At 42.9% G+C, this 27,958-nt stretch overlaps 1 protein-coding gene across 1 annotated transcript; it reads left to right on the forward strand.

The window, feature by feature from the left end:
• Window positions 1–7,497: 7,497 nt before the first annotated feature.
• On the forward strand, window positions 7,498–25,749 carry LOC121288429 (calcium-binding protein 4-like). The gene is given in 7 exon segments (XM_041206962.1): window positions 7,498–7,643; window positions 12,112–12,319; window positions 12,692–12,847; window positions 20,204–20,349; window positions 21,742–21,849; window positions 22,815–22,918; window positions 25,322–25,749. Coding segments are annotated over 7 exon segments (1,041 nt in total). The 3' UTR covers window positions 25,495–25,749.
• The last annotated feature ends 2,209 nt before the right edge of the window (window positions 25,750–27,958 follow it).

A 27,958-nucleotide genomic window follows, 5' to 3' on the forward strand; every position in this document is an offset into this window, starting at 1 on the left:
CATGTCAACAGGAAAAGGTACAGTGTGGGTAGAATTCAGCAATGAAAGCAAACTGAAAACCCCAAATTAAATAAGCTCAGAGGACTCTTTCATCGTTTTCTGGGTTTTATCCAGATTTTGTTTAGCGAAAAAGCTGCAGAATTATTTTTGCCTTTTACAAGAAAAGGAAAGAAAAGCTAAGCAAAAAAAATTTACAATTTTTAAATAATAGGTGAACTCTTTAAGGGAGATTGAGTATTTTCAGGTCCAGCTGAGAGCAGGCTAAATACGGTGAAGGAACAATGCGTTAAATGGTGTTGATCAATCAGGATGTCACTACCTTCACTTTCACAGCTGAAGGCAAAATGGAATAAAATAGAAGACACCACAGGGGTCCTCAATGAATGTAGTATCACACTGAGATCCATGTGATGCCCTATTTGTACAATCTAAAAACTGGAAATTATCAGGCCTTTCATTGTGCTAAAGCATTCTATCCTGTTCAGAAAGTTATTTAAAATAAGTGGCTTATTTACAGGATAAAGACAGAGCACATCCTTCAGAATTTGGTCATGGGGCCTAATGTGTGGCTGTTGCTATGGACATGTTTCTATGGTTCAATAGACCTGACCCCTACTTTCATTATATGCCACCTGTATTAGGTAATGGGGCCTTTTGGCAAGTGTGAAAAACCCATTAAAAATTTATAAAAAGAGTTTCAGGTATGAGTAGGGACACCTTGACCATTGTCTACAGTGGTCTTCTCATTTTTTTATCCCAGGGAATCTTAAAGGTGGCTTGTAGATTTATTTTTTCTTTTTGCTCTTTAGTCTCTAGCATCGCCACCCTGAGGAAAGCATCTGAGAACCTATTGCTGTGTCATACAGTCGATGTGTAAGAGTAATCGTGGGTGGATAGTTGTGGGCGGTGGGGGAATGGGATAATACTTTCTCTTCCTTTGTGTCCGAAAGTTCTTGACCAGTGCTGTCATTCATGGTGCAGGAATTATGGTTGTATTTAGTGTGTCATGTACCTTTAAGAATAATACTTGATCAGAAGGATCACATGATCTGTAGTAACCAATAGGAGAGTAGTGTGGGCTAGCTCAGTGGTCAGTGTAGAGATAGAGTTGGAGTTGAAAGCACACATGTAGTTGCTGCTGAGTATCTTGTAAATAAACTTAATGTCTCTATTCAAGAAGTGCCTACAGATCAATTCTATTACTAATAGCATAACTCAGCCTACAACAAACTGGTGATGAGGATAAAACAGGATTGAACAGAAGAAATCAAGTTAAAAAGAAATCACTATACCTCGCCCAGTGATTGTAAGTAGCAAGCTCCATTAGAATTGCAAAAAGCTATCCTCTCTCAAAATGCCACAACTTGGGAGAATTGATCTTTTTGAACCAGCCACAGACGATTGATCTCAATTCATAGAACACCTAATGTACTTGTTTCAAGCAAATGAGATTACCAGGGAAAAGAGGTACGTGATCTTCTTAAGTACTTGTGGGAGCAAATCTACGTTTTTTTTTTGAAGTTTGACGGCACCCAGTGCCCCAGATTCAAAAGAATTTCAATGAATTGGTGGACCTCATGAAGGATCACTTTCAACCTAAGCCCTCAATCACGATGCAGGGGTTCAGGTTTAATTTGCGAAATAGAGCCCCAGGTGAGACAATTGCATGCTACATGGCAAATTTGAAGCAGCTAATGTAACATTATGAGTTTGATATGACTCTGAACGACATGCTCAGAGATTGTTTAGTGTGTGGTGTGAATGAGGACACTAATCAGAGAAGATTATTGTCCGAAGTGAATCTGGATTTCAAGAAGGTGCTGAAGATAACACTGGTATGGAAATCGCAGTAAGAGATTCACACGCAATACAGGGCACTCAAAATGGCGCCGTCCTCCACATTGGGCAGGAAAATTCAGCCAAAAAGGGTGTGAAAAAGTGAGACTCTGCCGAGAAGCGGGGAACAGCCCCCGCTAACCGAAGCATAAAGAAAAATAACTTAGCAGAGAAATCGAAGGATAATTTTAATAGATGTGAAAACAATCAGTCTTCTAACGATTGGCAATTTAAAAAAATCAAATGCTATTGTCACAGAAATGGACATATGATGAGGCAGAGCAGGGAAAGATTCAAGCAGGCTTGTAAACAAAAGAAGCCCAATGAAATTTTCAATGCAGAAGAGCCTGAAACAACAAATTCAGACATTTACTCATTGTTTAATCTGAAAGTTAGAAAGACAGAACCAATATTTGTCACAGTGAAAGTAAATGGCAGACCTGTTAGAATGGAAGTGGACACGAGAGCTTCCATTACAGTAATTGGGGAACATACCTTCAGATATTTGAACAATGGTGAACATCAATTAAGTTTAGAAGAAACAGCTGCCAAGCTAAAAACATATATGGGTGCAGACCTTCAAGTAAAAGGCATAAGCAGAGTAACTGTCCATTATGGAAGCTAATTGGCAAAGCTACCCTTGATGGTAGTAGCAGGTGAAGTGCCAAACCTCCTGGGGCAAAATTGCTTAAAGGAAATTAAATTAGACTAGTCTGAAACTTTCCAGTTGAGCGTAAGTGGGCTACCAGAGCTACTTTGAAAGTACGCCACCATCTTCAAGGATGAATTGGGGAAAATCCAGGCCCTGCAGGCCAAGATTCACGTGGATCCAGATACATCTCCTCGCTCCATGAATGTGAAACTGGTGCCACATGCCCTGCAAGAAAAAGTCGATACTGAACTGAAAAGACTAGTGAAACTGGACGTTATACAACCTGTTCAGTTCTCAGAATGGGCAGCACCCATAGTCCCCATTCTTAAACCCAACCAAAGCATCTGAATTTGTGGAGACTATAAACTGGTGGTTGATAAAGTAGCTAAGCTAGACAGGCACCCCATTCCAAAAATCGAAGACCTGTATGCCAAACTGGTAGGAGGAACAATGTATACAGAGCTTGACATGAAACTTGCTTATCAACAATTAGAGTTGGATAATGCCTCCCAGGAATTTGTCACAATTAATACCCACAAAGGGTTGTACCAACATATACGATTGCCCTTCAGTGTCTCCTCAGCTTGTGCCATCTCTCAGAGAACAATGGAAAGCTTACTGTAGGGACTGCCCCAGGTAGTCTATTTCAACAATGTATTGGTGACAGGATTCACTGAAAAAGAGCATTTGGCAAACGTAGAAGAAGTCTTAAGATGTTTCTTGCAAGCTTGAGTGCATTTAAAAAAAGAGAAGTGCACATTCCAAGCGAGGGAGGTAATCTATTTGGGTCACTGGGTAGATTCACAGGGCCGCCACCCAGTTGAGGAGAAAGTGTGAGCCATAAGAGAGGCACGCGCTCTAAAAAACATCTCAGAGCTCAAATCATTCCTAGGAATGGCAGTTCTTACCCAATTTCTCTACAGCGCTGGCACCCGCTGCATTCTCTACTCAAAAAGAACGAACATTGGTCTTGGAAGGCTCCCCAGAAAGAAGTTTTCATAAAGGTGAAACAATTGTTGCACTTGTCCAATCTATCAGTGCAATATGTCCAGATGAGAAAATTGGTGCTGACATGTGACACATCTCCCTAGGAGTGGGAGCAGTGCTCTCTCATCGGATGGACGATGGCACGGAATGGCCGATATGTTATGTACCAAGAATGCGCACCATAGAAGAAAAGGGATACTCACAGATAGAAAAAGAAGGCCTGACCATCATCTTTGGTGTCAGGAAATTTCACCAGTATGTACACGGCTGCCATTTTACAATTGTTTCAGACCCAAACCTTCGCTAGGATTGTTTAGTAAGGGCAAGGATGTACCACCCATAGCCTCAGCAAGAATATAACAACGGGCCTTAATTCTGGCAACATACAAATACATTTTCATACACAGGCCTGGCAATCAGATCACAAACACTGATGCCCTTAGTCGTTTGCCCTTACAGAAAAATGATGAGCACGTCCCAGTTCCATAGGAACTTGTTATACTGTTAAATTTCCTAGATTCCTCGTCAGTATGTGCTCGACAGATCAGAGACTGGACAAATCAGGACCCAGTCCTATCTCAAGTACGAGAACAAGTGCTACATGGTTGGTCACAGGAGCCTATATCTGATGAAATGAAACCGTACTTCAACAGAAGATATGAAATAACCAGGCAGGATAGCATCTTATTGTGGGGACCATGAGTGATAGTTCCTCCAAAGGGAAGGGAGCCACTTTTCATTGAACTGCAGAGTGCCCATCCAGGAATTTCCTGAATGAGGACCATAGCACACAGCTATCCATGATGGCCTGGGATCGGTGGCGGAATAGAAAGTTTAGTAAAGCACTGTGTGCAATGTCAGCAACTGCAAAGTTTGCCAATGACAGCTCTGTTACACCCTTGGGAGGGGCCAGGTAGACCCTGGGTGCGGTTACACATTGACTACATTGGACCTTTCCTGGGAACAATGTTTCTGCTCATTGTTGATGCCCATTCAAAATGATTGGACATATATAAGGTGAAGTCACCAATGTCGGCCACTGCAATTAAGAAACTACGTCAGAGTTTTGCAATTCAAGGACTACCAGAAGTAATCACTTCCGATAACGGCACAGCATTTACAAGTGCTGAGTTTCAACGGTTTATCAGCCTCAACGGTATCACTCATGTGAAAACTTCACCGTACCATCCTTCCTCAAACAGACTGGCCAAGAGGGCAGTTCAAACATTCAAGACAGGCATGAAAAAGTTAACTGGTGATTCCTTAGCAACAAAGCTAGCACGCTTTCTTTTTCTTTACAAGACTACCCCTCATACAACAACAGGTGTCACACCTGTGGCATTATTGTTGAAACACCGTCTCAGCATGAGCTTAATAATGCTGAATTTAAAGGGGAGGGTGGAAAGAGGTCAGGGAAGCCATAAAACTAAGCACGACTGGCATAGTTGCGAGAGGAAATTCACCATGGGAGACTCGGGATGCATGAAGAACTTCAGGGAAGGACCAAAGTGGTTTGGCGGGTGAAATAAGTGCAGTGACTGGACCTTTATCTTACTAAGTGGAGGTGGAAGGCCGGATCATCCTTAAACACGTAGACTATTTAAGGAACAGAGAGAGAAATCATCAAGAAGTATGGTTCCACCAGTGATCATGACCGGGTCTGCATTTCCTGTTGAGGATACTCAACCCAGGACAGACATGGCTGATGTTCCTGTAAGAGTTGAGGATACAGAACTGCAAGTGCCCACCAAGGCACCTAATGCTCAGGCAACTCTGGAAAAGAATGTTCCTGGCAAAGAATCTGAAGTTGTGGAGCTGAGATGTTCCACACGTACCAAGAAACTACCTGAGAGACTGAATTTGTAAATTCCTTAACCAGTGTAAATATTATGGTGTCTTGAAAAATCTGTGTTTGTAAATGTAATGTGTATAGCAGAGTTAAAGGCGAGGAATGTAGTAATTATGGTTTTATTTAGTGAGTAATGTACCTTTAAGAATAATACTTGTTAGGAAAGATCACATGATCTGTAGTAACCAATGGGAGAGTAGCATGGCTACCTCAGCAGTCAGTGTAGAGCTAGAGTTGGAGTTGAAAGCACACATGTAGCTGCTGCTGAGTATATTGTAAATAAACTAAATGTTTCCACTCAAGAAATGTCTGCAGATCAATTCTATCATTAATAGCACAACTCAGCCACCCTACAACACATGGTCACAAAGTAGTGTCTTCCCCTCTTACCCAATCCATTGCCTCTCAACAATCTTTCTTTAATGATTTGTTACAATAATGCTTCAACACACTTATGGCCATGATTGTCCAATTCTTCAGTAGGTTTATCTTGAGTACCCCACACTGAATCTTTTTGTTTGATGGGTGAAGAGTCTTCTGGATTTCCTGTCTCTTCATGATGTGACTCAAATCTGTTTGTCTGGTTAGAAAGGTTTTACCTGATCTTCAAAAGCTTAACCAAGGGTACAGTTGGCACTTAGGCACTGGCCAGTCATTGAACCGTCATGCAGATCAGGAACAAATTTCACATTGCCCATGTGGGTACCTGGAACTCCTGACATCACGTTAACTAGTGCGTGATGACGTTGGGAGGGGCTCCTGACTTCATTGCACCACACCGCGATATTACCTAAGGCATGCCCGGATGTCGGAAGCCCACCTGATGCCAATTTAAGGGTCTATTGAGGCATTTAAAGGGCCACTCGGCTGCAATTTTGAGAGTTCCGTTCATTTTTACAGTCGGCACACATTAAAATAGGCAGGCAGGGACTGCACATTTTGAACTTTCTACATCCAGGGCAGGATATAAGGCTCAGGAGGAATGGAGAAGTGAGGAGGTAGGAGTTCAAAAGTTACTTGAAAGCCTGGGCAATACTGATTCAATTAGTGGAGAATCCTGATCATTTCCTCTGCAGATTAGGAGGCTTAGATCCTTTCAGAGGCTTTTACAGGCAGACCTCATCATAAAAAAGTTTAAACTTCTATTAAGGAGAAGGTTAAAAATAGGCCTTGTTTACTCAGCTGGAGGCACTTCCTCAGATGATGAGGAGAGGGCAAGAAGGGAGAGGAGGCCAGCCGGCCACAGACATTGTCATGGAATCTACCCACAAGGCCAAGGAGTGCAACCTGAAGGGGTTGAAGACCAGCATGCCTTGCAAGGGAGAAGGGGCAGGAGAAGACGCCAATACCCTGCCAGAAGACTCTACAGTGTTAGATCCAGCTACCTTGAGATGATCGAGATGCAGTGCCGAAGAAAGATCCACCTCTCAAGGGAGACAGTAACCTCAATCTGTGAGATGATAGGCCCTGAGATAGCTTCCAACTGTGTAGGTGGGCACCCAATGTCAGTGGCACTAAAAGTAACTGTTGCCCTCAATTTAAATGCATCGGGTTCCTTCCAGGGTTCTGTTGGTGATCTGTGTGGAGGGTCACAATTCACAATACACAGCTGCATAAAGCTTGTGACAGATGCGCTGTTCAGAAGGGTCAACACCTTTTATACATTACAAGACAGACAGAGGACAGCCAGGCAGAACATTCCAGAGGATTTGCAGCTATTGCGGATTTCCCCAAGGATTGAAGGAGCTATTGATTGCCCCCATGTGCCCCGCAAGGCACCAACAGCAGATCCTATTTGTGCCAGATATCCTGGGAGTTCCCATGATTCATATATTCTTCATCACTCCCAAGTTCCAAGGCTATTCACTGCCCCTGCACGCTTGTATGGCTGGCTGCTGGGGGACAAAGGATATCCTGTGAAAAGGTGGCTAATGACACCTCTCAGACATCCAAAAACACCCGCAGAGGAGATGAGTAACAGGAGCCATGCCTTCATGAGCACCATAATTGAGAGGACGATAGGCTCCTGAAAATATGGTTTTGATGTCTGGACTGCTCTAGAGAATCTCTCCAATATCCTCCAGAACGTATGTCACTCATTGTGGTTGTGTGCTGTGCCCTTCACAATCTGGCTCTTTCACGGGGAGATCAGATGGAGGGTGACGAATGCGATATGCTTCCACAATCTGCTGAGGAAGATTCCAGCATTGACTCTGAGGAAGAATCTGTTCAGTCACAGAGTCATGATGAAGACCCAGCAATGAGGCAGCTTTTGGGAGCCAGGGAGACCCAGGAGGCTTTGATTGAAAGGAGCTTCCAGTAGGCCTCCAAAGTCAAGACTCCAAATCATTGCAAAGAACTAGTCACTTCATTGCTTGGAGCTCATGAAGCCCTCCTAGCACGCTCTTTCTCTTGCGCCTTCTTCTGAAATAAACTCTCCTGCCTAATCAATGTCTTGCTCTGAGCTGAAGGCCTCCAATCTTACTATCACAGAAAGCACAATAGGGGGATTTGACATGAGGTTACATTTTAATGCAGTCATGTGTAACTGCAATACCCTGCAAGATACAACATGAGACAAGTGACAATGATAAAGATTACATCCGTGTTAGCCCTTCTGTGATTCTCTTGATTTAATGATCCGCTTACGAGTGCTACGTCTTGGTGCTCCCCCGTGGCTGGCAGCTGCTTTGGAAGCAGGCTGCTGACTCTGATGCCCCTTTGGCCTAGATGACTTTGGCGGCCGTCCTCTAGTTGCCAGCGCCTGTGTGGGTCCACTGAGCAGGAGAGTCCTGCACAATGGCTGGACACTCCTCAATCGTCGTGGTTTCCTCAGATGTAATGGTCACTGGCAGAGGAACAGAGGAGCTGCTGTTATCATCAGGAGCACCCTGAGAGGAGCCCCCAGATGCATGGAGCTACAGGTCATCTGCCAACATGAGGTTTGCTTCGATTTCCCTGCTCACCATCAGTGGACGAGCAGCCAGCAGAGTCACAAAGTGTCTCATCCATCTCTCACATTGACAGTGCCCTGCTGCGGTCACTGCCAGTGTGTAGGCTTCCTGGTCTGAACCCAACTCCAGAAACCCTTGATTGAGCTCCTGGAGCTGCCTTTCCATGAGGGTTGCCAATCTCTCAATGGAGGATGCTGTGTATTCAGAGCTGAGGGCCATTGCAGTGCTCATACTTCGATTGCACTCTTCCATTACACGGACCATGGCACACAAACCCTCTGGAATCTCCTCCAGATCGCCATGTGTATCCAGTGGCTCATCATCTGCCTGGGGCTCAGCATTGTCCTAGACTCCAACACTCCACCGATTGTCAGAGGCCTTGGACTTTCTGTCTCCGGCAGCTCCTCAAGCGAGTGTGATGTGCCTTCCCCAGTGTGTTCAACCATCTGTGGCAGAGCGACCAAACCCACCAAAGTGCCTGATATGAGGCGGCGCAAGGTGCAGTGCAAGATGCAGAGCGAGGATGTGACACAAGTCCATCTGGCCGGTGGGTGCAACCAAATCCTGTCAAGGGATTTCCCACCTAATCCTTCCACCCACTGTGGCGGCCTGGCAGCTATATCTTTTTTATTTAATCTTTTAAAAAGTTGGTGAGAGGGCACCTCCATGTTGAAGCACCTTATCCTGTACTGCAGGCTGCTCCTCTCGACCTGGAAGGAATCTGTTTGGCCCTCCATCTTTGAGAGCTGGCCCACTGCCCTTAATTGGGCAGAGAACCTGTCACATTGAGTGACTATTTCCCTGGTGGGGGTGGGGGGGTGGAAATCATGACCTGGAAACAGTCCTGACTCCTGCTTCCTGCCCCAACACGAAAACAGTAACTGACCATTTAGCTCATTGACGTTTGTGGGATTCTTCCATGTGTTTAGAGGCTCCTGCATCACATAACACAAGTTACTGCTTTTCAAAGTGATTCATTTCGTGCAAACTGCTGAGAGATATTTGTCAGAGTCATGTTAAATTGAGTGTAAAATGCATTCTCTCAAAAAGCAGTGTTGTGATTGGTTACTTTTCACATCTGTTTCTCCATCGTTCAGGGTTTGTGATCTGATTTGCTCCTTTTGGTTCTGAACCACACCCCTGAAATTTCCACAATGTTGATGCTTTTAATTTTCAAATTCTGAACTTTGCTTTGCTGCTGATAAAAAAGTCATTGAAGGCTTTAACTTCCATGTTACGAATCAAAGAAGTGAAAAAATTGGACTTTAAAATCTATGTTTTCCTGCCCTGTATGGTTATATATTTTTTTAACTTTCTGCGAACCTCACTCAAACCGCAGGCCCAGATTTTTGGGATGACGGAGAGGCTCTCCATCATGGTGAAAATCCTGGAAATGGCAGAAATTTTTAAGTCTCACCCCCGAACCCAGAATCTTTGCAGGGACAGGACAGGAGTCAAGCAAGGGTTCACTGTCACAACAGCGGATATTTACAGGCATATTGAACTTTTTAAGGAAGGTGTGATTTTTTTAAAAAAGACATACAAGTAAAGACACTGAGCAAAAGATGGCTGAGAATGTAAAGTGACCACTTTCTGGAAAATTCCTACATGGATTATATTTGATCGACTAGTCCCAAGAGAACTTGGAATGTCACATCTAAAAAGGTGCCAAGGCCTACTTCAGAGAGAGAGAGACACTAGAAAGGAAGAGATGGAATGCAAAAGACTGAACTTTAATCTCCTATGGTTGTGGAGACAATAGAGACTGATTGCCAGATCCCAGCAGACATCCAAAACCATCTCCTGTTGAGCTATATCTCAGAATGCGGAAATGGTCTGAATTGAAAGAAAATGGACTCTGGGCAACAGGCATGTTTTTTCCCTTCCAGGGATACACAAGAAAATGGGTTAAAAAGCTAGCTGCAGACCTGATCTGTGTGCACTGATGTACTGTGAGAGTGACAGCAGAAGAAGATCAGCTAAGCACCCCTGCAGCTTGCAGGTAGTCTCTCTCTCCTTCTCTCTCTGTTGCTGGAAGCATGTCAGCAAGTCACGGAGGCAGCTGGCCGCTTAAATCACCGGCCGCCTCTAATAATTTCCAATTTATGAACCCTAGCTGCATGAATCCCAGGATGTGCAGAGCAGACCAGGTAAAAGGAGGTCTGAACTTGGTGGATTCCTTGGATAACCAGGGTGTCTCTTTGGAGAGGTAAGGTACTCCTTTGACTAGGGTCCGGGGCACCTTTGTGAAAGAGAAATTGTGTTTAATCTATTAGAGTTTTTTGATGAAGTAAAGGCATTTGATAAAGTACCACATCATAGGTTACTACACAAGGTAAGAGCACATGGTGTAAGGGATAACGTATTAGCATGGATAAAGGATTGGTTAACTAACAGGAAGCTGAGAGTAGGGATAAATGGGTCTTTTTCAGATTGACAAGCTGTAACTGGTGGAATATCACAGGGATCTGTGTTGGATTATTAACTATTTACAATCTACATCAATGACTTGGATTAAGAGACTGAATATATTGTAGCAAAATTTGCTGATGACACCAAGATAGGTAGGAAAGTAAGTTGTCAAGAGGAGGTAAAGAATCTGCGAAAAGATATAGACAGATTAAGTAAGTGGGCAAAAAATTAGTAGGGTATAATGTGGGTAAATGTGAACGTGTCCATTTTAACAGGAAGAATAGAAAAGCAGTATACTATTTAAATGGAGAGAGATTGTAGAGCCCTCTGATACAGAGGTATCTGGGCATCCTGGTACATGAATTGCATAAAGTTAGTATAAGGCAAATGATTAGGAAGGCAAATAGAATGTTGGTATTTATGGCAAGGGGAATGGAATATAAAAGTAGGGAAGTTTTACTACAACTATACAGGGCCTTGGTGAGACCACACCTGGAATGTATGCACAGTTTTGGTCTACTTATTTTAAAAAAATATATAGTTGTTCTAGAAGCAGTTCAGAGAAGGTTCACTCGGCTCATTCCTGGGATGAGGGGCTTATCGTATGAGGGAAGGTTGAGCAGGTTAGGCCTACACCCACTGGAGTTTCAAAGAATGAGAGGCGATCTTAATGAAACATATTAGACCCTGAGGGGGCTTGGTAGGCTGGATATCAGGTGGATGTTTCCTCTTGTGGGGCAGACTAGAACTCAGGGGTATAGTTTAAGAATAAGAAGTCTCCTTTTAAGACAGAGATGAGGAGAATTTTTTTCTGTCAGAGGGTCTTTAGAGTGTGGAATTCTCTTTCCAGAAAGTAGTGGAGGCTGGGTCATTGAATTTATTCAAGGAAGAGTTAGACAGATTTTTGACAGACAAGGGAGTCAAGAGTCATGGGGCACAGATAGGAAAGTGGAGCTGAGACCACAACCAGCTTAGCTTTGATTTTATTGAATGGTGGAGCAGTCTCAAGGGGCTGAAAGGCCTGTTCCTGCTTCTAAGTCCTATGTTTCTATGTAAGGCACCTTTGGGGAGAGATAATGCACCCTTAGGTATTGTTAGAATTAAAAATGAGTATATACTTTTTATGCACAAACTCATTGGAGCTGTTCAGTTGTCAAGGAACTGTCAATTGTTAAGGCACTATCCAGCTGTTCAGAAAGTGTCCAAACTTTCCAGGAAGTGTCCAAGGTTACTAGGTGAGTTGGTATGGAGGGCTTAAGGGCGAAGGGTGGTGTGTTAGGGTGACATGAGTTGGTACTAAGTTGGCGTTGCGTATTTGAGGGGCCATGGATTGGCATGGATGGTGCATAGCGAGTGTGTGGGGGGTGAGGGCTGGAGAGATGTTTTTTGTTGTATTGTTATTTTTATTTGTTTAAACGCAGTGCCGGAGCACAGAGGGAAGCCTTGTGCCCAGCTCACATCTGCATCCGTATTCATTCCAGGGTCACCGGCCTTGACTCCGATTTCAGCCCGCCCTCGACCAAAAATCCGAGCTGCAGACGGACGTTTCTAAAGGTCGGGTTCGCTGAGCCGGGAAATCTCCCGACTCTGAGCATCCGATCCGCGGACGAAAATCTGAGCACCTTAAAGGCAAGTGGCAACTTTAACCAGTTAGCTTCAACCTCCAAGCCATGGCAGTCTGTGGGGTTTGTTTATCTATAAGGTACAAATCTTTTAATGATCCAAAATTAATGAAACTAGTATTGACTACATGTAAGAAAGCTACGAACATCAATTTAATTTAATTGACAGAGAGACTCCTGTTTGGGTTTTGTCAAGTAAATTGATTTACAAGGAATCACTTCGACTGAGAACTGGTTTCAGTTCAAACAGCACCCTCTGGTGATACACTTCCAAATCTACAGCAACAGACAAAGACTTGTTGACTTGGGTTGCTAAGAGGAACCAAGTTTTAAACCTTTTCCTCCAAGCTGCAGTAGGCCTCTTGTGACATTGGTATAGAACCAGGTAATGCCTCCAAAGAAGAAAAGTTTTGTAAAGAAAAAGAAGAAAAAGGTCACCAAAACAGAACCTCAAAAAACTTCAGAGAGTAACAAGAATCCTCCGGACCCTCTTAAAGCTGATTTTGTACCCCCACCCTCTATGCTGAGGGAGAAGGTAAGGCTGCACTTTATAGTCGTTATGTTAAATCAAGATTTGTTGTCAAGAGTTGATCAAAAAATTATCAGGGCTGCTCAATGAAGTTTGTCATGGAAGTTTCTATTTTCCAAGTGCTCTTTCCATCTTCTCTATTGTGTATGTTGCTTGGAGACTTAAAATGCATCACTTGCAATTGTGTGGCTGAAAACCTGCTGAGTTTTTCCAGGTATTTTTGCTTTTGTTTTGGATTTCCAGCATCTGCAGTTTTTTGCTTTTATATAAGCCTTTATATGTTTATCATCTTTCAATTCCTCAACATTTTCCCTTAAAGCTATTGGATTATTTTATTTTCCTGACTAAATAATTGCCCTCCCTTCCTCTCCTAACGAAGTTACTTCCTTAAGATAAAAGCAAAATACTGCGGATGCTGGAAATCTGAAGTTGCTTCCTAACTGGGTTATGGATCTATAGATACCAATCTCCCCCCTACCGTTCAACCTGCACCACCACGGGCACCCCACCGAGTGACTATTGTCCAGATGTAAACCTGATCCTCAGGGGAAGGTGTAAAGAAAGAAAATTATAAAAGGATTAATATTGAAAGTTGAAAACAAAAAAAAATACCTGGAAAAACTCAGCAAGTCTGACAGCATCTGCGGAGAGGAAGACAGTTAACGTTTCGAGTCCGTATGACTCTTCATCAGAACATATTGAAAGTTGGTTGTGCTAATTTGAAGCATGTCCTGATTGGTTTTAAAGGTAAATATCTGTGCGTGTGTGTGTGTGTGTCTCTCTCTCTCTCTCTCTCAGTGTTTGAATGAGTGTGAATGTGTGTGTGTGCATGATATTAATCACTGGAGGAGCTTGCTGTTCAAAATAGCGATAATTTGTCCATCAAGCTGCATCATGCTTTGAGTTATTTGAGAGATTTCAGTGCAACACTTTACATTTTGAGCAGAACTCAGGCAAGCAGAGGACAAGGTGGAATTGTCCTGAACTCTTGTTTATCAAATGTTGCAGGGGGTTGGGTGGGCTGATGAATGTCTGCTGATTTAGTTTTGTTTTAAAACATCAGTTTGGCACTCCCTTTTTGGTACTATTAAGATATTTAGGGGTTAGCACAATTAACTCTTGGCATTCATGTAAGATACATAGTACGATTTCTTTTCTTACTTGATGTTGGAAGCAGGCTTTACAGGCGAGCCTTGGAGTGAGAATTTAACCTATTAATTGCAATGGTTACAGCTGTAAGTTTTTCTGTCCTGCATGTACACTTGTGTCAGGCATAGGACATTGGAGAGGTATTTCTGAGCACAGAATGAATGGCCTGTCACTTCCTGTGTACAGGTAGATTAACACATGTAGAGTTAAAAAATATCTTCTACGCATACCCGCTGGGCGTATTTAGGTTCTTTCAATACATGCATGTAGTTTCTGTATACTTTTCTACATGCTAATAAATATGTTAGCAATGAACTTCTTGTGAACATTTTTCTTTCAAAAGTTTTGCTTAAATACTGAATATATTGAAAATTCAATTTCTTCCTCATATTCCAAAAGCATTGAGTTCCTGTAGTTTGAGTTCAGGCCGGATGGTAAAAGTTGACTGAAATGTCCAAAGCTTGCAGCGTGCCTGTGAATCCAGAGCCTGGGGAAGTTAAGAGGGAAAGCTGGGCCCAAGGTCCCAGGCCTCACACTGCTGCTGCTGAATGTCGCTGAGCCAATTTACAGCAGCAGCAACAATAGTAACCCTCCTGTATAGCTCCCTTACAGTAAAAAAATACAGACCTTACAACTTCCTGCACACAGCTTTGTCATAAACAGGCATTTCAGAGTTTTTGAAGCTCAACGTTCCCAAGATCTAAAGCAGCATAAATATCCCTAAACACCCTGCTGTGTTTGCCTACAGAACATTAATTCCTTGGCCGTGATGGCCTGAGGATGTGGAGCGCAGAATTGTGCTTGTATTCCCTGCTGGCAACTTTACATGGAATTTACAGCACAGAAACAGGCCATGTGGCCCATCTCATCTATGTTGGTGCTTATGTTCCACACAAGCCTCCTCCCACCCTTCTTGATCACACTATCAGGGTAACCTTCAGCTTCTTTCTTCCTCATGTATTTATCAAGTTCCTTGAATGTATCTATACTAGAATCATAAAATGGTTGCAGCACAAAAGAAGGCAATTCAGCACAATGTCTCTGTGCCAGTTCTCTGCAACAGCAACTCAACTAGTCCCACTCCTCCACCTTTTCCTTGCAGCCCTGCAAAATCTTTTCTCTTCAGATAATTATCAAGTTCCCTTCTGAACACTGCAATTGAATCTGTCTCACACTTCTCTACATTAAATTTCATCTGCCCAAAATTACAGAGAATCACAGTGCAGAAGGGGCCCTTTGGCCCATCGAGTCTGCACTGACACATGAGAAACACCTGACCTACCTACCTAATCCCATTTACCAGCACTTGTCCCATAGCCTTGAATGTTATGACGTGCCAAGTGCTCATCCAGGCACTTTTTAAAGGATGTGAAGCAACCCGCCTCCACCACCCTCCCAGGCAGTGCATTCCAGACCGTCACCACCTTCTGGGTAAAAAAAATTTTCCTCACATCCCCCCTAAACCTCCTGCCCCTCACCTTGAACTTATGCCCCCTTGTGACTGACCCTTCAATTAAGAGGAACAGCTGTTCCCTATCCACCCTGTCCATGCCCCTCATAATCTTGTACACCTCGATCAGATCACCCCTCAGTCTTCTCTACTCCATTGAAAACAACCCAAGTCTATACAACCTCTCTTCATAACTTAAATGTTTCATCCCAGGCAACATCCTGGTGAATCTTCTCTGCGCCCCCTCCAATGCAATCACATCCTTGCTATAATGTGGCGACCAGAACTGCACACAGTACTCCAGCTGTGGCCTCACCAAGGTTCTATACAACTCCAACATGACCTCCCTACTTTTGTAATCTATGCCTCGATTGATAAAGGCAAGTGTCCCATGTGCCTTTTTCACCACCACACTAACATGCCTCTCCGCCTTCAGAGATCTATGGACACACACGCCAAGGTCCCTTTGTTCCTCAGAACTTCCTAGTGCCATGCTGTTCATTGAATACTTCCTTGTCAAATTACTCCTTCCAAAGTGTATCACCTCACACTTTTCAGGGTTAAATTCCATCTGCCACTTATCTGCCCATTTGACCATCTCATCTATATCTTCCTGTAGATAAAAGCAAAAAAACTGCGGATGCTGGAAATCCAAAACAAAAATAGAAATACCTGGAAAAACTCAGCAGGTCTGGCAGCATCTGCGGAGAGGAACACAGTTAACATTTCAAGTCCGTATGACTCTTCAACAGAACTAAGTAAAAATAGAAAAGAGGTGAAATATAAGCTGGTTTAAGGGGGGGTGGGTGGGACAAGTAGAGCTGGATAGAGGGCCAGTGATAAGTGGAGATAGCCAAAAGATGTCATAGACAAAAGGACAATGGGGTGTTGAAGGTGGTGATATTATCTAAGGAATGTGCTAATTAAGGGTAGAGAGCAGGACAAACAAGGTACAGATAGACCTAGTGGGGGTGGGGTGGGGTGAAGGGAAGGGATCGAGGCTTCACCATGGATGTCCAATCCCTCTGCACCTCCATCCCCCACCAGGATGGTCTGAGGGCTCTCCGCTTCTTCCTTGAACAGAGGCCCAAACAATCCCCATCCACCACTACCCTCCTCCATCTGGCTGAACTTGTTCTCTCACTGAACAATTTCTCCTTAAACTCCTCTCACCTCCTCCAAATAAAAGGTGTGGCTATGGGTACCTGCGTGGACCTCAGTTATGCCAGTCTCTTTAAAGGGTATGTGGAACATTCCTTGTTCCAGTCCTAGTCACTCCCACAAGTCTTTCTCCGGTACATCGATGACTGCTTCAGTGCTGTTTCATGCTCTCGTCTGCATCTGGAAAAATGTATTAATTTTGCTTCCAATTTCCACCCCTCCATCATTTTCACATGGTCCATCTCTGACATTTCCCTTCCCTTCCTTGACCTCTCTGTCTCAATTTCTGGTGATAGACTGTCCACCAATATTCATTACAAGCTTACCGACTCCCATAGCTACCTCGACTACAGCTCCTCACACCCCGCTTCCTGTAAGGACTCCATCCCATTCTCTCAGTTCCTTCGCCTCCATTGCATCTGTTCCGATCCTGGTCCACTCCTCTACACCTCAACTCCCTCCCACGGCACCATCCCATGCAACTGCTTTGACTGCTTTGCAGAACACCTTCAGTCTGTCTGCAAGCATGACCCAGACCTCCCTGTTGCTTGCCATTTCAACACTCCACCCTGCTCTCATGCCCACATGTCTATCCTTGGCCTGCTGCATTGTTCCAGTGAAGTTCAAAACAAACTGGAGGAACAGACCTCAGCTTCCGACTAGGCACTTTACAGCCTTCCAGACTGAATATTGAGTTCAACAATTTTAGATAATGAATTCTCTCCTCCATCCCCACCCTCTTTCTGACCCCCTTTTTTTTCCAATAACTTATATAGATTTTTCTTTTCCCACCTATTTCCATTATTTTTAAATGTATTTCCATCCATTGTTTTATCTCTACCTTTTAGCCTATTTCGATCCCTTCCCTTCACCCCACCCCACCCCCACTAGGGCTATCTGTACCTTGCTTGTCCTGCTTTCTACCCTTAATTAGCACATTCCTTAGATAATATCACCGCCTTCAACACCTCTTTGTCCTTTTGTCTATGACATCTTTTGGCTATCTCCACCTATCACTGGCCCTCTATCCAGCTCTACTTGTCTCCCCCCACCGTCCCCCCGCCGCCACCCCACCTTAAACCAGTTTATATTTCACCTCTTTTCTATTTTTACTTAGTTCTGTTGAAGAGTATTACGGACTCGAAATGTTAACTGTGTTCCTCTCCGCAGATGCTGCCAGACCTGCTGAGTTTTTCAAGGTATTTCTATTTTTGTTTTATACCTTCCTGAAGCCCAAAACTCTCAACCTCACTGTTAACCACCTGGCCAATCTTTGTGTCATCCGCAAACTTACTAATCCTACCCCCCACATAGTCATCTATGTCATTTATATAAATGACAAATAATAGGGGACCGAGCACAGATCCCTGTGGTACGCCACTGGACACTGGCTTCCAGTCACTAAAGCGTCCTTCTGTCATTACCCTCTGCCTCCTACAACTAAGCCAATTTTGAATCCACTGTATCAAATTACCCTGTATCCCATGTGCATTTGCCTTCTTTATAAGTCTCCCATTTGGGACCTTGTCAAAGGCTTTGGTGTACATTCCACAGCCTGTCTATACCCTCTTGAAGTCTATCACTATCCTCCTCACAGTTCACAATACTTCCAAGTCTTGCATCACCTTCAAATTTTGAAATTGTGCCCTGTACACTCAAGTCTATGTTATTAAAATAAATCAAGAAAAGCAGTGGTCCCTCTATATGCCATTCCCCAGTCAGAAGTAAGTAAAGTTTTCTGTAATACATGTTTTCAATAGGCTTGAAATAAATAATTGAACTGTTGCATAATGAAATTCTAGCTATGCTAAGACTAATGATTCCATATGGTTCTAAATAAAAAGCCTACTTGCACTGATATTTTTCACTTCAAAAGCATAGTTTTACTGATGTTTGGGGACTCAAATGATTAACACATAGGAAAACAACATAATAGTAGATTTTAAAATGATACAGCCAATATATTTTCTTAGAGCTCCGGCACCTCAAAATTTGGCACTACACCCCTGGATGTGTGCATGCATCTGTGTGGATGCGACCTTGCCCCTTTCTATCTCTGTAACCTCCTCCCACCTTAAAGAACTCTGCATTCCTCCAATTCTGATCTCCTGTGCATCCTTGGCTTTCTTCACCCTATTATTTGCTGCTTTACCTCCAGCCGTGCAGGTCCTAATCTCTGGAATTTCATCCTTAAACTGACTCTTTTGGATCAGGTTTTGGCTAACAAGACAGATGGCTCGAGTTGGCAAATTTCCCAACTCGCTGGACCCAATTCTGTAAAAACTGCCCCATTACAAAATTTCTGCTCTGGAGGGGATGGGTGTGGGATGGAATCGGGCCCACCAACCCCAGAAGCAAAGCATCGGAGGCCACGAGGGTGGCGAATGCCTAGGTAGGCTGGTTAGAAAGCCTGTGTCAGTTCTCTGGGACTTTCCTTCAGTTGTGTTAGAATATTTTAGGCTCTCTAGCCCTCACCCCTCACACCCATCACTCCCCACCCACCTACCATGACTCTGATATCTTCCATGCCAACTCAATCCCAATCACCCCATGGCCCTGTGCACCCTCCATGCCAAGCATGCATATGAGGCTTGGCTGTGAGCCCAGAACAGTAAAATCATTAGCTGAGAGGGGCAGTTCTGTTTTGACAATGAAGTGAATTGCTGGCTTTGCTTGATTTATTAAGTGGATCATAATATGGTTCTTTCTGTGATCTCTTTTGTCAATGTTTCAATGTTTATTTGGACAAGGTGAAGAGGGATGAAGTACTTGAAGCGCCTGTTATTGGTACTTTAATGATCTGACTGATTGACACTTTTATAGAGTTGTAGGAACAGCAGGGGTTTTTTTAAATTAAGATATGTGAATCAGTGTTTTTTTCTCCCAACAATTCCAACTTGCCATTCTTAGTATATGGCTCATTGGTTATCTATATAGTGCGTAATAGGTGAATGTGCATGGAAGGGGCATGAGTTGGCATAAAAGTATGAGGGGTCATGGGGAGTGGCACATGAGTTGGCATGGAGGAGGCATGGAGGACATGGGGACCTTTTGAACTTACCTTTGAAAAAGTTTGTGAATTCAGATTATGGTTCACGACATCTCTGAGGGGTCATGAACCATGAGTTATGGAGAAGCTGGCCTGGCTCCACGAAAATTGTTGGGTGGCCAAGAAATGCCTACACCTGCAATAGAGCTGGCCAAGTTGGGAGCGCAGGATGTGGGCTCGCTTATCCACACCCTTATCCTGCACCAGTGAAAATTGAGGATGCCGGGAATGGGGGCAGGAACTCCGAAATCAGGTCCTGTCTGCCATTTTTAAATAGCTCCCGAGTCGTTCCGACTCCACAAAAATCTGAGCCTTGACCCATCTCTTCTGCTTTAAGTCGTTCTTTAAAACCTACATCTTTGACCAAGCTTTTGGTCACCTGTTTTGTTGGTTTGGTGTCATTTTCTTTTCTGATCGTACCACTGTTAAGGGCCTTGGGACATTTTACTATGTTAAAGGCGCTATATAAATGCAAGTTGTTGTTGGTGCCTTTAGCTGTTGGATCACTGGGGAAATTTGGAGACCTGTGATCTCGTCAATGTTCCTTCTACAGATATTGGCTTTCCTGCAGGACTGGAAAGCTGAACAGCAGGAAATGGTTAGGGGAAAGCTGTCTGATAAAATCCACCAGGAACTGACAACCCAGGACATCAGGGACCTCAGGCTCGTGTTTGACACCATGGACACAAGTAACACAGGGTGAGTGTGAAAGGAAACTGTTAATATACCACAGGACTCACAGAGAAACAAAGCACTGCAAGTCTGATACAAGAACAGCAAATGCTGAAAATATGCAGCAGGCTGGTCAGCATCTGTGAGGGGAGAACAACCCAGACATATCTCTTGGTCCTGTTGTTTTGTTTTTACCATAACACAGGGTTTTTGTGTCAGAATTAACTGGATATGCAATATTTAGAACAGAGCAAATACATCAGAGTATTTTTTTGTGTGTTACAAGAAACAAAAGCTTGAGTTAACATAGCCACGCTTGCAAATGCTTAGTAAAAGTGAGTGAATGGACCGAAGTCTTGGTCATGATCACTTCCTGGTTTCAGCTACATTGAACATGGAGGTGCAGTGGAGGGGATGGTCTTGGAGCGGGGGAGAGGCGGAATCAGAGGGGAATGCTCTGCCACTGAGCAAACCCTTAACTTCACCCCTGTCCTGTTAATCTACATGAGAACCCAGTCCAGGCTGTTACCCAGACTGTGGGCTGCGATAGTGTCAAGCCAGGGGGATGAAAAAGGGGATAAAATTCATGAAGCAACAGGTGGAAAAACTCTTTCAGTTAGAAAATTGAACAAAATGAATCTGGAATTGATTCTCTCAGTCACCACACCCCAGGATTCATGTTGAGGCCAAGGTTCAAGGGGACAATAACACCAGGGTAACTAGCAGGAATTGTATTCTTAAGTAGATAAACTGTATCCCAAGTGTTCATTTAATAGCACTACTGACCTCTCACCCCTCTGCATTTCTGCAAATAATGGAGTCTTCATGTTTGTATTCTAACTCACAATAAGTTTTATTCACTCATCACCCTTGTGCTCACTGACATACATTAACTTTGAGTTGAGATTCTCAAATCCCTTCTCAAATTATCCCTCCCAATCTCTCTGACTTCTTCCAACAGTAAAACCCTCTGAGATATCTGTGCTCCTCCAATGATCCAATTCTTACCGCACCATCATTGGTGGCCATGCCTTCAGCTTTCTGGGCCCAAAGCTTTGGAATTCACTCCTTAAACCTGTCCGCCTCTCCACCCCTTTTTTTGCCTTTGAGATGCTCCTCAAACCCTACCTCCTTGACCAAGTTTTGGTCAGCTACTCCAACATCTTTTTATGTGGCTTAGTGTCAAATGTTGTTCGATAAAGCTCCTATGAAGCACCTATGGATATTTTACTATGATAAAGGTGCTATATAAATGCAGGTTGCTATTGTTGCTAATGTAGAACAACTTTAGATCAGTTCTAATCAAGCAGTGCACATTGAAAACTTACCCTGCGGCCAAGTACAGTCAGAAACTCATGGGATTTAATTTATTTAACATAAGAAAATGCTTTATCTATATTAATTACCTCTTTTACTCAGGTATCTTAGTACAACTGAGGTTTATGCAGCTCTGCGGACCCTAGGATTTAGTGTCAGCCATCAGGAACTGAGAAAAACGCTGAGGAATTTGTGGGAGTCGAAAGAAGAGTAAGTGTAGTTAATAATGGCCATATTTCAGTGACAATCAGTTTTTTTTTTGGTTTCATTTTTTGGTGAATTCTTGTGGCAAAATTGAGGGTGTGAGAGTACTTCTATCCCGACATATTACATTTGTAGCTCACAATAAACATTGTTTGTCAGCATTCTTCATATTACACAATCCCTTCAATCCAGCCAGGTTGAACTCACTTGCTTTCTTTTCCTTTTTACTTTGTTCCCGAAAGTTTTAACCTCTGCTGGGGGAATGGGCACCATATCTTTGTCCACAATTCTGATCTTCACCTGGGAATCTCAGACAGTGAGAATTCATAGGTTACTTGGCTGTAGGGATAATCATTGTTTTTCTAAGATGTCTATTGCATGTGCATGTTCCAGCAGATGTCATTGCATACCACTTCTTCCTTTCGTTTTTTCGGTTTTCCTTATGTTACATTGGGTCACCATAAAGCTGGTTGATTACCTAGATATTAACCATAATTTTTTGGGATTTGGCTGGTGGTTTTACAGCTGGATACCCTTCCTGCTGCTAATCTTCCCCATTTTATCTGGGGTTGTGAACCGGAGCATGGCTGACCATGAGTCTCTCCCACTCATAATGCCTGCTATAGGTATGTTGGAAGGACTTACAGGTTGGCAATCAACCTGTTTGGCCAAGTTTGAATGCATCTTCCTTATGCCATTGCATAGCATCCAGGAGTGGAAATGTAGCTAACTTCTCCCCTTCATAATCCAGAGGTACTGGGGCCAACTATAGTGCCCGACATCATTTTGGCTGTTTAAGTATAGACCAGGGAAACCCACAGCTTCCATTTCCCTTGTCTTCAGTTGCCTTAGTCTTACATTAATCGCAATTTTTTTTTGTTTTGTTTCATTTTTTGGTGAATTCTTGTGGCAAAATTGAGGGTATGATTATTGGAAAACCTCTCCACTTCTTAATTTTGTGTTTTCTACAGGAAAGTAAATTTCTCTGACTTCCTTCAGATTGTAGTGGAACGCCAGGGAGATTCCAGAGACACCTACGAGGAGATTAAACAGGGATTCAGTCTATTTGACTGTGGTAAGTAATATTACTCCAACTTTCAAAATCGAGGCAAAATATTCACTCGACCAACATATTTAAGGGTACAACAAGACACCGTATTACAGAATGAGAGGGTGGCTGATTTCCATCCCTCAAGATCATCTGTCTTTCGAATGAGACATTAAAATGAGGTTCCATTTGCCTGCTTGAGTGAATGTAAAAGATCTAATGGCAAAATTTAAAGAAGAGCAAAGAAGATATCAATATATATCCCTCAATCAACAACCCAAAAACAGATTATCTCATCATTATCACATTGCTGTTTGTAGGATCTTTGCTGGCTGCAAATGCCCTGTTTCCTACATTTTGTTAGAAAACCTATACTTACCTTCTTTCGTTCGGAGATTGGGAACTCTGGTTCCCGACAAACCTTGGGCCTCCTGCACATGTGCGGTTTTGTGTTCTTCAGGCCAGGGACTCGCCCTGCGCAGCTGTGCAGGAGAAAAGAAACAGAATGGACCAAAAGGGTAATTCAGGTGACCTGGAACGGAGCGCCATGATCTTGTAGGTATCCCAGAAGGCAGGACACAGGAGAGGGACGGGGTGTCCCAAAAGGCAGTCCCAGTCAAGGGATAAAAGCCAGAGGACAGAAGTTGGCCCCTTAACTAAAGTTAAAGAAAGAAGCAGAGTAATGGGCTCTGAATTCAATAAAGAGCTGCAGGGAGCAGACTTTAAGCAAAGTGGGCACAAGAGGAGCCCTGAATATCCGAGAAGGCAACAGAAGGTTGGTGACTCCATGCTGCAGGCCACTGGGGCAAAGGTACCCCTTTCAAGCAGTGGTGTTTGGCACAACCGAAGACCTGAAATTGTGTTTGAAGGTGAAGCTTGAGTGTACTCGGAGATCCAGGAGAACGGACCCTTGGAAAGCGAGATTGAAACCCCGCAAGTTGGGTCATTGGTGAAGCCACCTGGGTGGGAGTGAATTTTGAAGAGAATTCCAAGATATATCTTCAAATGTGGCGATTGGAAACTCTCATGAGAAAGACGAAGTTTCATTGAGATTGGTTGGCTCACAATGTGACAAAAGTCTGGGTGGGTTGTTGAGAAATCCATGGCATCTGTTTTGGTTGCATCTGTCATTTATTGTGTAGTGTGAAGTATCCGATTACAGTTCGCCTGTTAATAAGGTATGTGTACCTCATACTTACCCTGAATGTTAAAGTATAAGATAGATATTGTAAATTGTTTTATCTTTCTGACCTTGTAAAGTTTATTTTTATTTGTTCCAAACCCATGGAATCTTGTGGCTTTATTCACTTGGTAAACATTTTGACTCTCAAATTTCATCTACTTTAAACAAAATGTTATTGATCATTAACCAGATTGCCCACCATGGCCTGTGATCTGACCAAGGATAATAATAATTTCAAATAGCAAATAACTTCATTGGCTGTAAAGCGCTTTGAGAAATACGCTACATAAATGAAAGCCTTTCTTTTGTTATGGATCATTTGGGGTTTTACAGCCATCCAGTAGTTTTAAGATCACCATTACTGACTCTAGTGATTTTCCCAAGATTTATTTAATTAATTGATTTTGAATTTCACAGTTGCCATTCATGTTGCTGGATCATTAACCCCGACATCTGGATCCAGTAACATAACTGCTTTGATAATGTACCTCCCTACAGTACATGTTGTGAGATTTTGTTTTATGTGATGAGGGCTATATGAACGTGTGGTTCAATTGAAGTTTGTTCTGTTCTGCCAGCTCTTTATTTTTGATAATCTTGTACTACCCGTTCTCATGTTGTCCTCAAGGTGGCACCCAGCAACTTAGTAGTTTTAGGAATGACTTTACGAAAAGAAAAAGAAACTGCTGTCAACTACCTAAAGGTAATTCAATCTAACAAAGTTAACAATCAATAGATACCTAGTCAAAGACTCCTTTTTTGATTAACTAATTCAGGTCAGCATTTTGCAGTTTCTCTTCTCCTCTAATTTCTAAAGTTGCTGACTGTTAGTGAGCATTTCACATGGAGACGTCTTTTTCAAATCCCTCATCCAAGCTCCTGCCCAGGCAATGAGATCACGGCCAATTCCAATTCTGTCCAATGCATCTTACCTTATCGAGGAAAAGAGAATAGAAATGCTTCCTGCAGCTTTGGGTACATATTAATGATTAGGTCCAGTGATTTGGTGCAGTGTTACATCCAAGTAATCTCGAACTTTGATGTTTGTGGTGGTGGTTTGCTGCCAAAACACCTCAATTTTTGCCTAAAGGGTCCTGCTGGCAGTTTCTGAGTAGATCCAGAGCTACAAATTATCTGCTACAATAAATACCATGTCCTCCCCTGTAAACAAGATTGCAAAAGTGAGAAAAGAACAAGTCAAAAAAAATCAGCTCGTTATTTAAGTGTGTAAATGTGATTATTTGCAGATGGTGATGGAAAGATAACCTTTGACAACCTCAAAGACGCTTGCAAATCTGCAGGTGTCCACTTCTCACACCAAGATTTGCGGGAAATGATCAAATAAGTGGACACTAATGGTGATGGTACAGTGGACATGGAAGAGTTCATCAATCTCATGCTTCAGACAAACCTGTTTTGACTGACCAACCACCTCAAGGCATTTTCGCTTTGTTAGCAGCTTCATTCCTATTTGAATGTTAACTATTTCTCTTTGTACCTGGACAAATCTACCTTCTTATTCTCAATCAAACCAAGGAAAGACCAGAAAGAACATAATTGTTTTTAAGGTATAGATAAAAACCTTATGCTGTCATCTGTTTCTCGGTTGACATTTTAAAATGTAAAAAGATAATTCCCCTTTTCATCCAAAATGACTTTCCTGGATGGAAGAAGGGCAATGCAATTCATTGTAGATTCCATAATCTTGGAACATGCACAAAATAAAGTTTCAGAAATTTAAGTTTACTGGGAAGATCATCCCAGAGCCTTCTTTGAAAGACAGGTTATGGAAATGAATTTCACTGGAGTTTCAATCTCTTCCACTGCCGCAACTCTGTGCTTACAATGGTTTCAGCCAAACTTCCACTGAAGTTACAAGGGCCAAGCAGCAGGGGCCCCAAGGAAATTCTGACTTTTGTCTTTTCACTATTTATATTTCTGCTTCAAGTTTTCATCTAGAAATAGTTTTCCTCCTTCCAATATTTGGAAAGGAATAGTTTATGTTACAATCCCATGGAACTACTTTTATTTCATGTCTTAGGCTTATCATCAGGACACTATCTGAGCTGATTGCTCTTTTTGGAGGTTTGTTAGGTTTATCCTGTCATTTAGCTTGGATATATATGAGGTAACTAGTTTTTAACTTCTTGTCCCCTGGTGTTTGAATACTTCTCTACAGTAAATTGTTTGCTTGGGTCAACTTTCTCAATTCCTTCCATTTCAGAAGAGGATTTCAACAATGCTAGTCAGGGTTCTGATGAGTTAAAAGTAGAGAGATGGGAAAAAGGAAAACTTACATCACACTTTCCAAATATTTGGCAGTGGGAAAAAGAGGAAGAACCAAAAAGGAGACAGAAAAATGATTACACCATCGCATAATCAGTATATTTTTATTCATGAGGTTGTGATTCTTGTATTTTCCTGTGTTACGGGAACTGTTGATTTGAGATTTAAAAACAAGTTATACAGACACCATTGAAAGTACCAAACCATTCTGCTTCACACCGATACTGCAGCTGCAGGCTGTATCTGGAGTCAGAGCCCAGCGCCTTACCACAGCAAACTGGAGTGAAACTCTTTTCAAGAAGGAATCTCATTCCATTTCATGTTGGAGTAATTCAGGTCTTTACCCCTGATTTAAATGTAAAGTTGAGCATTCTTGTAAAATTAAAACTGCTTTGTATCTATGCTTTGTAATGTAAATTCACACTTGGACTAGGATACAAGTCCGACACTGTTCTGTCACTTCACTAGACTGCCCCTCCCCAGAGATGGGCAGGCTTTGGGGAGTCAGGTGAGCTACTCACCGCAGAATTCCCTGGCTGCTTTTGTAGCCACAGTATTTATTTGGATGGTCCAGTTAAGATTCTGGTGAATGGTAATCTCTAGAATATTGATGGTGGGAGGTTCAGCAGTGGTAATTCCATTCAACATCATGGGCAGATGGTTAGATTCTATTTTTTGGAGATGGTAATTGCCTGGCACTTGTATGACATGGAGGTTACTTGCTCCTTATCAGCCAATGCTTGAATGCTGTCCAGGTCTTACTTCATGTGGGCACAGACTGTTTCAGTATCTGAAGACTTGTGAATGGTACTGAACACTGTGCAATTATCATTTTAAAATGCCCACTTCTGACCTTATATGAAGGGAAGGTCATTGAACCAGCTGAGATTGGATGTGCATAGGACACTGCCCTGGGGAACTTGTGCAATTGATGTCCTGGGGCTGAGATGATTGGCTTTGAACAACCACAACCATCTTCCTCTGTGATGGTTGTGGCTTCAGCCAGTGGAGGATGTTCCCCTGATTCCCATTGGCTTCAGTTTTGCTAGGTCTCCTTGATGCCACGTTCAGTCAAATGCTGTCTTAATGTCAAGGGCAGCCACTCTCACCTCACTTCTGGAATTCATTCTTTGGTCCATGCTTGATCAATGGCTGTAATAAGGTCTGGAGCCAAGTCGATCCAGCAGCACTCAAATTGAGCATCGGCGGGCACATTACTGCTAAGCGCCCCTTGATATCCCCTTCAATGACATCTTCCATCACTTTGCTGATGATTGAGTAGACTGAAGGGTTGGTAATTGGACAGATTGGATCTTTCCTGCATTTTGTGGACAGGACGTACCTGGGCATTTCCACATTAGTGGGTAGATGTCAGTGTTGTACCTGCACTACAACAGCTTGGCCAGGCCGCAACTTGTTCTGCAGCACAAATTTTCAGTACTATAGACGGAATGCTGAGAGGGCCAATGGCCTTTGCTGTGTCCAGAGCATTCATCCTTTTCTTGACATCATGTGGAGTGAACTGAATTGAAAACTGGCATCTAAGATGCTGAGGGCCTGTGGAGGAGGCTAAGAAGGATCATTTGGCCTTTATTTCA

The sequence above is a fragment of the Carcharodon carcharias genome, chromosome 15, assembly GCF_017639515.1.
Source record: "Carcharodon carcharias isolate sCarCar2 chromosome 15, sCarCar2.pri, whole genome shotgun sequence".
NCBI lineage: Eukaryota > Metazoa > Chordata > Chondrichthyes > Lamniformes > Lamnidae > Carcharodon > Carcharodon carcharias.